This window comes from Hyperolius riggenbachi, chromosome 3 (assembly GCF_040937935.1).
Source record: "Hyperolius riggenbachi isolate aHypRig1 chromosome 3, aHypRig1.pri, whole genome shotgun sequence".
Classification (NCBI taxonomy): domain Eukaryota; kingdom Metazoa; phylum Chordata; class Amphibia; order Anura; family Hyperoliidae; genus Hyperolius; species Hyperolius riggenbachi.
Window position 1 is genome coordinate 82,519,534 of NC_090648.1, and position 14,894 is coordinate 82,534,427.

A 14,894-nucleotide genomic window follows, 5' to 3' on the forward strand; every position below is an offset into this window, starting at 1 on the left:
TACAAGAGAAAAAGTAGACAAGACAAATAACATTTATATCACACTTTTCTCCTGGCGGACTCAAAGGACCAGAGCTGCAGCCACTAGGGCATGCTCTATAGGCAGTAGCAGTGTTAGGAAAAGAGAGAGATATGAATCTACCTGGCTATCTGGGGTTCTCTTTGGACAACTGTTGAACACAAAAGACAAGGCCATGTCTGGCTAAATATCTGTAAGCAGTGGCTGCATGGTGTAATGGATAAGAGCGCTGCCTCTGACAAAGGAGACCAGAGTTCAAATCTCAGCTCTGTCTGTTCAGTAAGCCAGCACCTATTCAGTAGGAGACCTTAGGCAAGTCTTCCTAACACTGCTACTGCCTATAGAGCATGCCCTAGTGGCTGCAGCTCTGGTGCTTTGAGTCCGCCAGGAGAAAAGTGTGATATAAATGTTATTTGTCTTGTCTACTTTTTCTCTTGTATTGAGCATAAATGGTAAATTTTAGGCCAGCTTCACTTACTACTGTAGTGGTACAGTGCTTAGGGTGACTTGCCCACCACACAGTGAGATCTGGGTTCGATTCCCAGCTATGGTATGATGTATACTGGTTTTTAAAATAGTATAATTCCCTGGCAGAAGAGACCCTCCTCCCTCCGGGAGGAGGGAAATTAAAATCTCCCTAGCAGAGTGTGTGGCAGCTGTCCCATAACTAATTAGTGTAGGCAGACAACTGAGTCAAATGGTATAAAGGACCTTGCTTGGAGGAGGGAGGGTGGGCGGGTCCTTCAGCAGTGATGTGTATTTCACTCAATTAGGTGTGGCTCCAGGTATTAGAACTTTTGAAACATGTTTTCTATCATTTTTCCAGCTGATAGAATTTTTTAAAACTTTCAAAGTTCGCCTCCCCATTAAAGTCTATTGCGGTTCGCGAACTTTTTCGCGAACCGAACCTTTCGCGGAACTAAAATCGGAGGTTCGGCCCCACTCTAGAGTGGAGACGGAGCGGGCCTTGCAGGTGCAGCACGCCAGGAACCAGAGCAGTGTGTGCAGTGATGAGCGGGCCTTGCAGGTGTATTATGCCAGGAACCAGAGCAGTGTCCAGTGATGAGCAGCTGGGATGAGTGGAGACTGAGCAGGCCTTGCAGGTGTAGCATGCCAGGAACCAGAGCAGCGTGTGCAGCACTGCAGTTTTGCAGATGAGTAGCCAGGATGAGCGGAGACAGAGTGAGCCGTACAGGCATAGCAGCCAGGGGACAGAGCGGCGTGTGATGTCTGCTCTCACTGTGTCTCATTCTTATGATGCCCTCTAGCGGCGTCTTGAAAGACAGTGAGAAGGCTAAAGAGGACTTCTGGACTAAAAATACTGCTGGTAAAAAGAAAAAAAATGCTGGCACTTGATTACTGGGCTCATGGCAGGTGGAGCTTGTTAGGCAGAGTAAATCTTCAGTACGTCCTTGAAGTCGCTGTATGCAGGACTTGTTCGTGTGCTTACTGTAATATTAATAGTGAGCACATGTACATGTCCTGCATACAGCCCACAGCCAGATTGTGCTGGAGATTTATTGTACTCACAATGAGCTCTGCCATCAGCCCATAATCCTATCATAATTGTAGACTGTGAACATTACTGCTGAGATCCCAGAACTTGCCCTTTACTTGGATTACTGAAATTCAGGAGCCGCTGCATTTCCTAACCTTGGCTTATACATGTCTCAATAATTTTTTCCTGATTTCTGAAGGAAAAGTGGGTACCTCGGCTTATACGCAGGTAGGCTTATATATGAGTACATACGGTATGTAGAGGCTACAAGTATGCACAGTAAGCAACAATGCTGAACAGATGTTAATCAAAAGATGACCTGCCGGGAATAAGATGGGACAGTTTTCTCAGAGGCACCTGCAAAGGAGCACTAACAAACTCACTGAATTCCCCATACGGTTGGCTTTGGGTACACCGGTTCCATCTTGAGGCACCCGGTGACCAATAATAGATATTCTTAGAACGATTGCTATTTCCACCAAAGACATAGATTCTTTCACCCCATTGAGCAACTCGATCAGATGCGAACTTCACCGGCAGATGTGGGACCTTTGGCTTCTCACAAACCTGTCCTTTTTCATCCAAGACAAAACATCTTCTTGTGGCTGAATTCGGATTTCCAGATGAATAATCATAGCCACCGATCACAAACACCTTGTTATCCATTGTTACTGCTCCACCATAGCGAACATTAATTTTACTTGGAATGAGACTCCATGCATCTGATGCAGTGTCATAGATCAGCAATCCTTTAATGCTATATTCTAGTGCATTGTCTCCTCCTATGATGTACAATTTGCCTTTTAGCTGTGCAGATGCAAAGGAATGTAACAGGTAAGGTAGTTTAGATAACTCAGACCAACAATGTTTGGATAAGTCAAAGCATTCCATTAAGTCCAAAATCCCATCTCCATTCCATCCTCCAACTGCATAAAGCTTCTCCTGAAAAGATAAGAATCCATGCGAAGACCTGGGAGTCGTCATGCTTGGAAGCTCTGTCCAGTCATCGGTCACAGAGTCATACACATGGAAAGCCTTAGAAACGGAACCATCCTCCGATATACCTCCTGTCACGTACAAATTATTTCCTGAAGCCACACACCTAGGGTGCATCACAGGCTCCAAAGGCTTCAGATAATTCCACTCATTAGAAGCAGGATCATATGCATCCAGGTAGATTGCATAATCCATATCAGCTCTAGGCGGAAGGTCCATGCAAACAATCCAGTTTTCAAACATTCCTTGCCGGAGTTGGAATTTCTGGAGATCACATTTTTCCCATCTTCCACCTTTTTCTACTTCTTCTCGTTCATGGGGCAGCATTAACTGTAACCGGATGACTCTACGGAGTTCTACAGGAAGTGGACTGTCTCCGGAACTGTTGGCTTTCCACCAGCTAAGAGCCATGTGATAAACAGAAAGTTCTGAAGACACCATCAGCTGGTCTGAGGAAAGAATCTTTATTATTTCTCCTAGTTCAAGGTGGAGCAAATCCTCATTATCAGAGAGGCTAGTGATGTGCCAGCTGATGTATTTCATTGCCATTTCCAGAAGTCTACTGTGATGATGGGTAGAGGCCAGTCTGTAAGTCCAGAAGCAGTTATCATCGTTTAGTCTCTTAATCAGAAACCTGAAATTAAATCAAATCCAACATGAAAAACAAATATGGGAGAGTAAGTGGACAAAAATATACACTTTCCAAGGCTTCTGACTGGATTATAGTCTCACCATCGTAGAGATGTGAATGGTTGATACGGGCTACCAAACTATGCCATGTGGTACTATAGTGTAACAAGGGTTGCCGCGCTATATCGCGGTTTGATTGTGCATGGTAATCACACCATGCACAATCGTGTTTTACCGGTTTCCAGGGCACACAGCGGCGGAGATGTGATGCAGTGGCGGGCGTACGAACAGCAGCGGGGGTTAACAAATGCTCACTTCACCTCAATCCATTGTGCGTGTACTGCTTACTTCTTCCTGTTCTTGCGTTCCATCTCTGGGCACTGTTTCAAGGAGATGGAACACAAGAACAGGAAGTAGGAAGAAGTAAGTAGTACACGTGCGATTGATCGAGGCAAAGTGAGTATTTGTTTACCTCTGCCGCTGCATCCCGGCTCCCCTCTACCTGGCTATCTATACTGGCTGCACCTATTCTGGCTACCCATACTGCGGCCACCTATTACTGGCTACAACTATGCCTGGCTACCTATACTGCGGCCACCTATTACTGGCTACAACTATACCTGGCTACCTATACTGCGGCCACCTATTACTGGCTACAACTATGCCTGGCTACCTATACTGCGGCCACCTATTACTGGCTACAACTATACCTGGCTACCTATACTGCGGCCACCTATTACTGGCTACAACTATGCCTGGCTACCTATACTGCGGCCACCTATTACTGGCTACAACTATACCTGGCTACCTATACTGCGGCCACCTATTACTGGCTACAACTATTCTCGGCTAACTATTGCTGGCTACCTATACTGCGGCCAACTATTGCTGGCTACACCTATTTCTGGCTACCTATTACTGGCTACACCTATTCCTGGCTACCCATACTGATGCCACCTATTACTGGCTACACCTACTCCTGGCTACCCAGACTGTGGCCACCTAATACTGGCTACACCTATTCTCGGCTACCTGTTGCTGGCTACCTATACTGCGGCCAACTATTGCTGGCTACACCTATTCCTGGCTACCCATACTGCTGCCACCTATTAGTGGCTACACCTATTCCTGGCTACCCATACTGCGGCCACCTATTACTGGCTACACCTATTCCTGGCTACCTATACTGCGGCCACCTGTTACTGGCCTATTCAGAATCAGAATTGTTTATTGTCAAGTGCAATAAGTGTCACACCCGGAATTATTTGTGGACACATGGCAGTTGGCATAGTGCAAATACTAGGACATAAGCATATTTTTAACAACACAAGTATTGCAACAATAACAGTGTGACAGCAACAGTACAAAAATTTAAGATTGCAACCAGGGATGCTCAAATCCGAATTCGGGTGAAACCCAGATCGTTGCTATTAGTAAACCTGTGCGGGGTGGACGGGGACAGCTTACCTGTCTGACGTCTTCTTCGATCCGTCCCTTGGCGCCTCCCACAATGCGGTCCACGCACATCATGTGACTACAAACACTTCCTCCTTCAACCCGGAAGGAGGAAGGGTTTGTACTCACGTGACCGCCGCGTGGAACGCATTGTGGGAGGCGCTGAGGGATGGACTGCAGAAGATGTCAGACAGGTAAGCTTGAACAACGCACAGGTATCTGGGTGAAATCCGGATAGCAACTATCCGGATTCACCCGAATTCGGATTTGAGCATCCCTAATTGCAACCCCCTGTGCAGAACATGCATCAAGTAGCAACGTATGGGATTAGAGTCACCCTATGGGCAAGCGCTCAGCTCAAGTTGAGAAGGATGTCCGCTTGGGGGAAGAAGGTGTTACGTCTGGTGGTTTTAAGCCTCATCTACACAGTACAATTTTCCATCAGATCGGATCTATTAGACGGATCTATTAGATAATTTCCAACCAGTCCAATAGGATTGCGTTAGATTTTGCAATAGATTTTGGGTACTTATCAAAGCAAAATCTATTACAAAATTGATCTAAAACAATTTGGATATCTACACACAATGCAATTTATTATTAGAACCATCTAATAGGTCCGTCTATCTGATGGAAAATTGTACCGTGTAGATAAGGCTTAAGAGGGGATGGACCTATAGCAGCCTTTCTCAACCTTTTTTCCCTGGAGGAACCCTGCAAATTAGTTTTGGATCTCGAGGAACCCCTGCATATATTTTTCTGAGGCATGGTCTTTAAAAGTAGGTTAGGCTGTTAATTTCACTACCTCCTATTACACTGCCACTCATTAAAATGTGCTCATTATTATTCTGACGCCCAATTTAGTGCTTCTTTTTACAGTACCACCTATTATAATGTTCTCCATTATACTTCCCTCATGATGGGTTAAAATGCCAAGGAACCCCTGCAGAGTCCTCAAGGAACCCTGGGGTTCCAGGGAACCCTGGTTGAGAAAGCCTGACCTATAGGGATGGCCTGAGGGAAGGAGGTTGAAGAAGCAACTGCCAGGTTGGGAGGGACCGTGTGTGATCCTGTTGGCCCTGGACTTGATCCTTGTTGTGTGGAGGAGGTCCAGAGGGGGTAGGGGTGATCCGATGAGCTTCTTGGCGGCATTGACCACTCTCTGGAGTCTTTGTCTGTCCCTTGCGTTTGCCCCTGAGTACCAAACAATGATGGAGGTGCAAAGGACAGATTCAATAGTAGCAGTAGTAGTAATAGTAGAGTAATAGTAGAAGTAGCAGCATTCCTGACTACCTATACTGCGTCCCCCTATTACTGGCTGAACCTATTCCTGGCTACCTAAACTGTGGCCACCTGTTACTGGCCTATTCAGAATCAGAATAGTTTATTTTCCAAGTGCGACAAGTGTCGCCCCCAGAATTATTTGTGGCCCTCTATCTGGCTATCTATACTGCGGGCAACTATTCCTGGCTATCTATACTGGCTGCACTGATTCTTTGCTACCTATACTGCGGGCACCTATTCCTGGCTACCTATACTGCACCCACCTATTCCTGGCTACCTATACTGCGGCCCCCTATTACCGGCTACAACTATTCCTGGCTACCTATACTGCGACCACCTACAACTGGCTGCACCTACAGTAGTTTGCAAAAGTATTCGGCCCCCTTGAAGTTTTCCACATTTTGTCATATTACTGCCACAAACATTAATCAATGTTATTGGAATTCCACGTGAAAGACCAATACAAAGTGCTGTACACATGAGAAGTGGAACGAAAATCATACATGATTCCAAACATTTTTTACAAATAACTGCAAAGTGGGGTGTGCGTAATTATTCAGCCCCCTTTGGTCTGAGTGCAGTCAGTTGCCTATAGACATTGCCGGATGAGTGCTAATGACTAGAGTGCACCTGTGTGTAATCTAATGTCAGTACAAATACAGCTGCTCTGTGACGGCCTCAGAGGTTGTCTAAGAGAATATTGGGAGCAACAACACCATGAAGTCCAAAGAACACACCAGACTGGTCAGGGAGAAATTTAAAGTAGGCTTAGGCTACAAAAATATTTCCAAAGCCTTGAACATCCCACGGTGCACTGTTCAAGTGATCATTCAGAAATGGAAGGAGTATGGCACAACTGTAAACCTACCTGTAATGATCCGCTCAACTGGCTGCACAGGCAGACAGCTGTTCGACCATCCCTTATGTCTGAGAGATGCAGGTCTCTGGAAAAGAGACCTGGCTTCATCTTGCAACTTTCAAAGTTGCTTCGTTGAGGGATTTGCATACATGCAAATTGCCCAGCTGTCTCGTTTGAGGGCTGGCAGTATAAAAGCCTTCTGCTGACCAGAAGGCTTTGCTGGTCATAACGGTTTGTTAAATACACTCCTGGAGTGTCAGCCTTCCCTGTTGGATCTTTATAGGTATCTTAGAGCAGCGTTTTTCAACCAGTGTGCCGTCCTCTTCCCAGCCCTCCCGCACGTCCCCGCTGCTATTACCTTAGCAGCGGCCGCTCTCCCCTCTCCAGCGCATGTGTTTATTTAAGGCAAGCAGCGTATCTCCCGGCTGCTCTGTGATGCGCAGGAATCAGGGCTCGGTTACCATAGTAACGGCGATACATATCGCCGCTACAGGAAGCCACAGCCCTACTTCCTGTCGCATCACAGAGCAGCCGGGAGATACGCTGCTTGCCTTGAATAAACACATGCGCTGGAGAGGGAAGAGCGGCAGCTGTTAAGGTAATAACAGCGGGGACGAGCGGGGATGGGCGGGGGGCACCACCTGGCTATACTGGGGCACTATACTGGCTATACTGGGGCACTATACTGGCTATACTGGGGCACTATACTGGCTATACTGGGGCACTATACTAGCTATACTGGGGCACTATACTGGCTATACTGGGGCACTATACTGGCTATACTGGGGCACTATACCGGCTATACTGGGGCACTATACTGGCTATACTGGGGCACTATACTGGCTATACTGGGGCACTATACTAGCTATACTGGGGCACTATACTGGGGCACTATACTGGCTATACTGGGGCACTATACTGGCTATACTGGGGCACTGTACTGGCTATACTGGGGCACTATTCTGGGGCACTATACTAGCTATACTGGGGCACTATACTGGCTATACTGGGGCACTATACTAGCTATACTGGGGCACTATACTGGCTATACTGGGGCACTATACTAGCTATACTGGGGCACTATACTAGCTATACTGGGGCACTATTCTGGCTATACTGGGGCACTATTCTGGCTATACTGGGGCACTATACTGGGGCACTATACTGGCTATACTGGGGGCACTATACTGGCTTTACTGGGGCACTATTCTGGCTATACTGGGGCACTATACTGGCTATACTGAGGCAACTAAACTCCCTCCTACACTGGGGTAACTATGCTAGCTATGCAGCCGCACCCCAGCCCCCCCCCCCCCATAGCCTGCTGCGCACGGCACTGTCCACTAGGTCGCGCAAACCCCCCCCCCCCCCCCCCCGCCGTTCCCCGGAGAAAAATTTGGTCAGAAAGTGTTCCCCGGGCCGGAAAAAATTGGGAACCACTGTCTTAGAGTAATTCTGGGGACTGCACTATGCAGCTCCTCTAGTGCAGTTAGCCTGCTTATCTGTTTTGTCTATGTTGCCTCTCTGCTGTGATTGTCCTGTCGCAAACGGTGGTCGATAGGAAATCATCCTGTCTGTGGGTGCTAACCAGTGCAGCGGTTGCTACTGGTAGCTCCTTCTGTTTCATCTGACTTACTTGGATCGCACCAGCCTCTAGCGGTAGCGGCTGTGGATCCTTCTGATCTACTTTCTTGGAGTATAGCCGGAGCAGCGGTTGCCACCGGCTATCTCATCTGCCTGTCTTGCTTGGATTGCACCAGCCCCTAGCGGTAGCGGCTGTGGATCCTTCTGATCTGTGATCCTGTCCCTGAACCCGGATCGCACTCGCTCTGGCGGTAAGAGCAGTGGATCCTTCCTATCCTGTCCCTGAACTTGGATCGCACTCGCTCTGGCGGAAAGAGGAGTGGGTCTTTCCTATCCTGTTTCCCGGTCGTCTGTCTGTCTTGTCTGATACGAACACTTGCTGTAGGCTCGGTGAGGTAACCGTTAAGCAAGCGCTCGTGTTCTCTGTTTCGTGTTTGGGTGGCGGGGGTTAGTTAGGCGTGCTTGTCTCTGTTGCGCTTAACGTGCGGAGATCGCGCTGTAAACGCGTTCGCTGTTGCGATTGAGTGTGGTGTTCGCGTTTAGTTAGCGTTTGTTATTTTCCTCATCTTCTCATTGTATGAATTGCTGTGCCTTTGCTACTCTCGTGCCCTGTCTTGCTTTAGCCTTGTGTCACCTCTGGCAATCGCCTCTCTCGCGATTGCGTTCCTACTTCGTATCTGCTGTTGTGTGTCCACCGTCGCAGGTTGGCGACTAGATTGGTGCACACACATACATTCCTCCTCTGTGCTTATTCTGTCTTGTGTCACTGTTAGCAATCGCCATCTCATACGATTGCCTTCTCACCTGATCTTCATGGTTGTGTGTTCATCGTCGCTGGGTGGCGACTAGATTGGTGGACACACATACACTCTGTCGCTTTACTCTCTTTCTTTAAGGGCTATCTTGCCCTGCGTTCTTCCCTTTGTACAATTCCTATCTGGCGTCTGTGGCAGGGCAGAGGATCTGTTCCTCTGCACTCCACAGCTCCATCTGCCGACAGGAATTTCCCTCTACAGGTGCGTTGCACCTTTTGCTGGGTTCTCTCAAATTATACGCTTGTGGAGGATTTCCGCAGTGTCAGCACGCGTCCTGTGCGCTGACCACGGAGAGAATTCCACAATCGTTACACTACCAAGACAAGGCCGTCCACCTAAACTCACAGGCCGAACAAGGAGAGCGCAGATGAGAAATGCAGTCAAGAGGCCCATGGTGACTCTGGACGAGCTGCAGAGATCTACAGCTCAGGTGGGGGAATCTGTCCATAGGACAACTATTAGTCGTGCACTGCACAAACTTGGCCTTTATGGAAGAGTGGCAAGAAGAAAGCCATTGTTAACAGAACAGCATAAAATGTCCTGTTTGCAGTTTGCCACAAGCCATGTGGGGGACACAGCAAACGTGGAAGAAGGTGCTCTGGTCAGATGAGACCAAAATGGAACTTTTTGGCCAAAATGCAAAACACTATGTGTGGCGGAAAACTAACACTGCACATCACTCTGAACACACCATCCCCACTGTCAAATATGGTGGTGACAGGCAGCATCATGCACTGGGGGTGCTTCTCTTCAGCAGGGACAGGGAAGCTGGTCAGAGTTGATGGGAAGATGGATGGAGCCAAATACAGGGCAATCTTGGAAGAAAACCTCTTGGAGTCTGCAAGACTTGAGACTGGGGCGGAGGTTCACCTTCCAGCAGGACATTGACCCTAAACATAAAGCCAGGGCAACAATGGAATGGTTTAAAACATATCCATGTGTTAGAATGTCCCAGTCAAAGTCCAGATCTAAATTCAATCGAGAATCTGTGGCAAGATCTGAAAACTGCTGTTCACAAACGCATTACATCTAATCTAACTGAGCTGGAGCTGTTCTGCAACGAAAAATGGGCAAGGATTTCAGTCTCTAGATGTGCAAAACTGGTGGAGACATACCCTAAAAGACTGGCAGCTGTAATTGCAGCAAAAGGTGGTTCTACAAAGTATTGACTCAGGGGGCTGAATAATTACGCACACCCCACTTTGCAGTTATTTGTAAAAAATGTTTGGAATCATGTTGGATTTTCGTTCCACTTCTCACTTGTACACCACTTTGTATTGGTCTTTCACATGGAATTCCAATAAAATTGTTTCATGTTTGTGGCAGTAATATGACAAAATGTGGAAAAATTGCAAGGGGGCCGAAAAATTTTGCAAACCACTGTATTCCGGGCTCAGTGGAGTAGCTACAAACCTCTGGGCCCCGATGCGGAATCTGGATGTGGGCCCTCCCCCCCCCGGCAACAACAGCCCCCCTCCCCCATCAACACCCGACGCACACACATATCCGAATACCTATAGCCAGCTATAGGTCCCCCCAGTATAGGTAGCCAGGCATAGGTAAGCCAGTATAGTTGCCCCCGGTATAGGTTAGCCAGGTAGGTGCCTCCAGCATAGGTAGCCAGTATAGTTGCCCCCGGTATAGGTTAGCCAGGTAGGTGCCTCCAGCATAGGTAGCCAGTATAGTTGCCCCCAGTATAGGTTAGATAGGCAGGCGTCGCCGGTATAAGTTAGATAGATAGGTGCCCCCAGTACAGGTTAGCTAGGTGGGTGCCTCTAATATAGGTAGCCAGAATAGTTGCCCCCAGCATAGGTTAGATAGGTAGGTGCCCCCAGTATAGGTTAGTTAGGTAGGTGCCTCCAATAAAGGTAGCCAGTATAGTTGCCACCTGTATAGGCTAGCTAGGTGCCCCGAATACAGGTTAGACAAGTAAGTGCCCCCAGTATAGGTTAGATAGGTAGGTGCCCCCCAGTATAGGTTAGAGTAGGTAGCTGCCCCCCAGTATAGGTTAGATGAGGTAGGTGCCCCCCAGTATAGGTTAGATTAGGTAGCTGCCCCCCAGGATAGGTTAGATTAGGTAGCTTTTCCCCAGGATAGATTAGGTAGCTTTTCCCCAGGATAGGTTAGATTAGGTAGCTGCCCCCCAGGATAGATTAGGTAGCTGCCCCCAGGATAGGTTAGAGTAGGTAGCTGCCCCCCAGGATAGGTTAGAGTAGGTAGCTGCCCCCCAGGATAGGTTAGAGTAGGTAGCTGCCCCCCAGGATAGGTTAGAGTAGGTAGCTGCCCCCCAGGATAGGTTAGAGTAGGTAGCTGCCCCCCAGGATAGATTAGGTAGCTGCCCCCCAGGATAGATTAGGTAGCTGCCCCCCAGGATAGATTAGGTAGCTGCCCCCCAGGATAGATTAGGTAGCTGCCCCCCAGGATAGGTTAGGTAGCTGCCCCCCAGGATAGGTTAGATTAGGTAGCTGCCCCCCCAGGATAGGTGGGTAGCTGCCCCCCCAGGGTAGGTTAGGTGGGTAGCTGCCCTCCCCAGGATAGGTTAGGTAGGTAGCTGCCCCCCCAGGGTAGGTTAGGTAGGTAGCTGCCCCCCAGGATAGGTTAGGTAGGTAGCTTCCCCCCCAGGATAGGTTAGGTAGGTAGCTTCCCCCCCAGGATAGGTTAGGTAGGTAGCTGCCCCCCCAGGATAGATTAGGTAGCTGCCCCCCCCCCCCCAGGATAGGTTAGGCAGGTAGCTGCCCCCCCAGGATAGGTTAGGTAGGTAGCTGCCCCCCCAGGATAGGGAAGGTAGGTAGGTAGGTGCCCCCCCGCCCATAATGAAGGGGGGAGCCGCAGCTGCGGGGAGGGCAGCCCGACCTCTCCCTCCCTTCCTCTCCCCGGGGCCCCCCCCCTCAGATGCTGAGTGAGCGGCGCACGGAAGCGCTGTAGGCAGAACTCACCTCCGTCCCTGGTTCCAATCGCCGCTGATCTCCTCCCGCTGTATAGATGCTGATACACACTGCCAGTGCTTCCGGATAAACAGGAAGCAGTGTGTATCAGCATCTATACAGCGGGAGGAGATCAGCGGCGATTGGAACGCAGGGACGGAGGTGAGTTCTGCCTACAGCGCTTCCGTGCGCCGCTCACTCTGCATCTGAGGGGGGCCCGGGGAGAGGAAGGGAGGGAGAGGTCAGACTGCCCTCCCCGCGGCTGCAGCTCCCCCCTCCCAATACCGCGCACGGATCTCCAAACGGACATGGGCCCCCCGGGCCCCTCCCCCGCCTCTTCAGGAGCCGGGCCCAGTCGCCGTGGCGACCGTTGCGACCACGGGCCCTACGCCACTGTCCGGGCTACTTATATTGGGGGCCCCTATACCTGGCTACCATACAGGGAGGTGAGGGAGTGGAACTGTGTAAAAAAAAAAAAAATAAAGATTTGGGTGCAGCGATTGGCCGTAATAGGAATTACGGTTATAGCCGCGCTCAGTGAACAATTTGAGCACAAATTACCATAAAAACACTGTAATTCAGCTGCCAATTACATCTTTCACCACTATCCATGGCGACCTGGAGGGGGAATAGTATTTAACGCGGCCAGTACTTTGCAGGAGCAGGGTGAGCCATTTTACATCTTTACCCTGCGTCTAAATCTCCCGGGAGCTTATTTATATGTATGCTGGGGGAGTGGGGCACACCTGGCTACCATACTGGTGAGGGGAGGGGGGCAGATTATTTAATGTAAGGGGGAGGCCCGGGTCCAAAAAACTGTGTAATACCATATACTGCAATACCCTGGTATTTATTTTAGACGGTTAGAATCTTAGATCAAAATGAGGCAGCATGTACCCCAGAAAAAACAAATACAGGCAGCAAATTCCACTGGACATTAAAAACATATAATAAATAAATAAACTGGCAAAATATCCTCCCAAACACAATTGGGCAGTGTATCACTAAACATAATTAAGTTGTGCCCCTGCAAAATTATAATAAGGCAATGTGTATCCTAATCATTATTAGGCTGTATATGCCCTCAAAATATAAAATAGGCAGCATATTCCCCTAGACACCACAAATAGGCAGTTCCCCCAAACAGAATTAGGAAGTGTGCAACCAAATATAATAAAATCCATTCCAGGATCGCACCCCTCTAGAATGGTACGTGCCAGACCACAAAGATTCCAAACAATAAACACAAAGGTGCCCACACTATAAGGTCCAGAATAACATCCATCTATTATTACCTGAGACAATTCTGATCAACAATCATTTCGGGGCCACCGGGGGTCCCCTTTGTAAAGGCACAAGACAGAAGGCAATACTGTAAGACCATGTGTGACGGATTCGCCATTCACCCTAAAGTAAGCGCCAGGCTTCCCTGGGTTCCCCTTAAAGGTAGTGTGTGTTTTAAAGTGTAACTGTCGGGCATAAAATCAAAAATCTATTATTTATTTTTATCTGGTAAACAAGTAATAAGGATGCTAACCAGGCAATCCAAAAGTTAAAATTTCTATTACTTTTCTTGCTGATAAATAATCATTCCCCAGTTTACATGACTCTTATTTGGTACGTTGCCACACAAAAGGAAGTTGCAGGGCATGCTGGGTTGTCCTTTTTTGCTTCTGTACATTGGTTTAGCCTGAGGGGAAATAAAGAAGCAAAAAAAAAACAAAAAACAACCCAGCATGCCCTGCAACTTCCTTTTTGCGGCAACGTACCAAATAAGAGTCAGGTAAACTGGGGAATGATCATTTATAAACAAGAAAAGTAATAGAGATTTTAACTTTTGGATTGCCTGGTTAGCAAGCTTACTACTTGTTTACCAGATAAAAATAAAGAATTGATTTTTGATTTTATGCCCGACAATTACACTTTAAGAAAAGTTTCGTTTTAACATTGGTTTAGAATGACAAGAAGTGGCCTTTCCTCTCCCGTACTGCTCCTGTGCCACCTTCCTCTCCCGTACCCCTCCTGTGCCACCTTCCTCTCCTGTACCCCTCCTCTGCCACCTTACTCTCCCGTACCCCTCCTGTGCCACCTTCCTCTCCTGTACCCCTCCTGTGCCACCTTCCTCTCCTGTACCCCTTCTGTGCCACCTTCCTCTCCCGTACCCCTCCTGTGCCACTTTCCTCTCCCATACCCCTCCTGTGCCACTTTCCTCTCCCGTACCCCTCCACGGGCCACTTTCCTCTCCCATACCACTTTCCTCTCCCCTACCCCTCCTGTGCCACTTTCCTCTCCCGTACCCCTCCCACAACTTTCCTCTCCCGCACCCCTTTCCTCCACCCACTCCCCGCCATTTTGATCTTGCTCCTCCCACTCTGCTTTCACTCCCCCCCATCCCAGCCACTTTGTCTCACTCTGCTCCCCCCGCCACTTTCCTCTCCCGTACCCCTTTCCTCTCCCGTACCCCTCTGTGTGCCACCTTCCTCTCCTGTACCCCTCCTGTGCCACTTTCCTCTCCCGTACCCCTCCTGTGCCACTTTCCTCTCCCGTACCCCTCCACGGGCCACTTTCCTCTCCCGTACCACTTTCCTCTCCCGTACCACTTTCCTCTCCCCTACCCCTCCTGTGCCACTTTCCTCTCCCGTACCCCTCCTGTGCCACTTTCCCGTACCCCTTTCCTCTTGCACCCCCCCCCCCCACTTTCCTCTCATGCCCCCTCCTGTGCCCCTTTCCTCTCGTCATCCCCCTCCCCCCGAAAACAATTTATCTCACTCCCTGCCCCTCCCACTCTGCCATAGTGTTCCCACTTGCATTCTGCATTGATTTGGTCTCTG

The 14,894-nt window shown here is 48.9% G+C and overlaps 1 protein-coding gene across 2 annotated transcripts in view; it reads right to left on the reverse strand.

The window, feature by feature from the left end:
- Positions 1 to 703: 703 nt before the first annotated feature.
- The window catches only part of LOC137561022 (kelch-like protein 3), a 63,618-nt gene continuing 49,427 nt past the window's right edge, over positions 704 to 14,894 (reverse strand). For both annotated transcript variants that reach the window (XM_068272234.1, XM_068272233.1), the window contains one exon: positions 704 to 3,146. In XM_068272234.1, the coding sequence (XP_068128335.1) occupies positions 1,820 to 3,146 (1,327 nt within the window). In that variant the 3' untranslated portion in view covers positions 704 to 1,819. The remainder of the gene's footprint in view (positions 3,147 to 14,894) is intronic.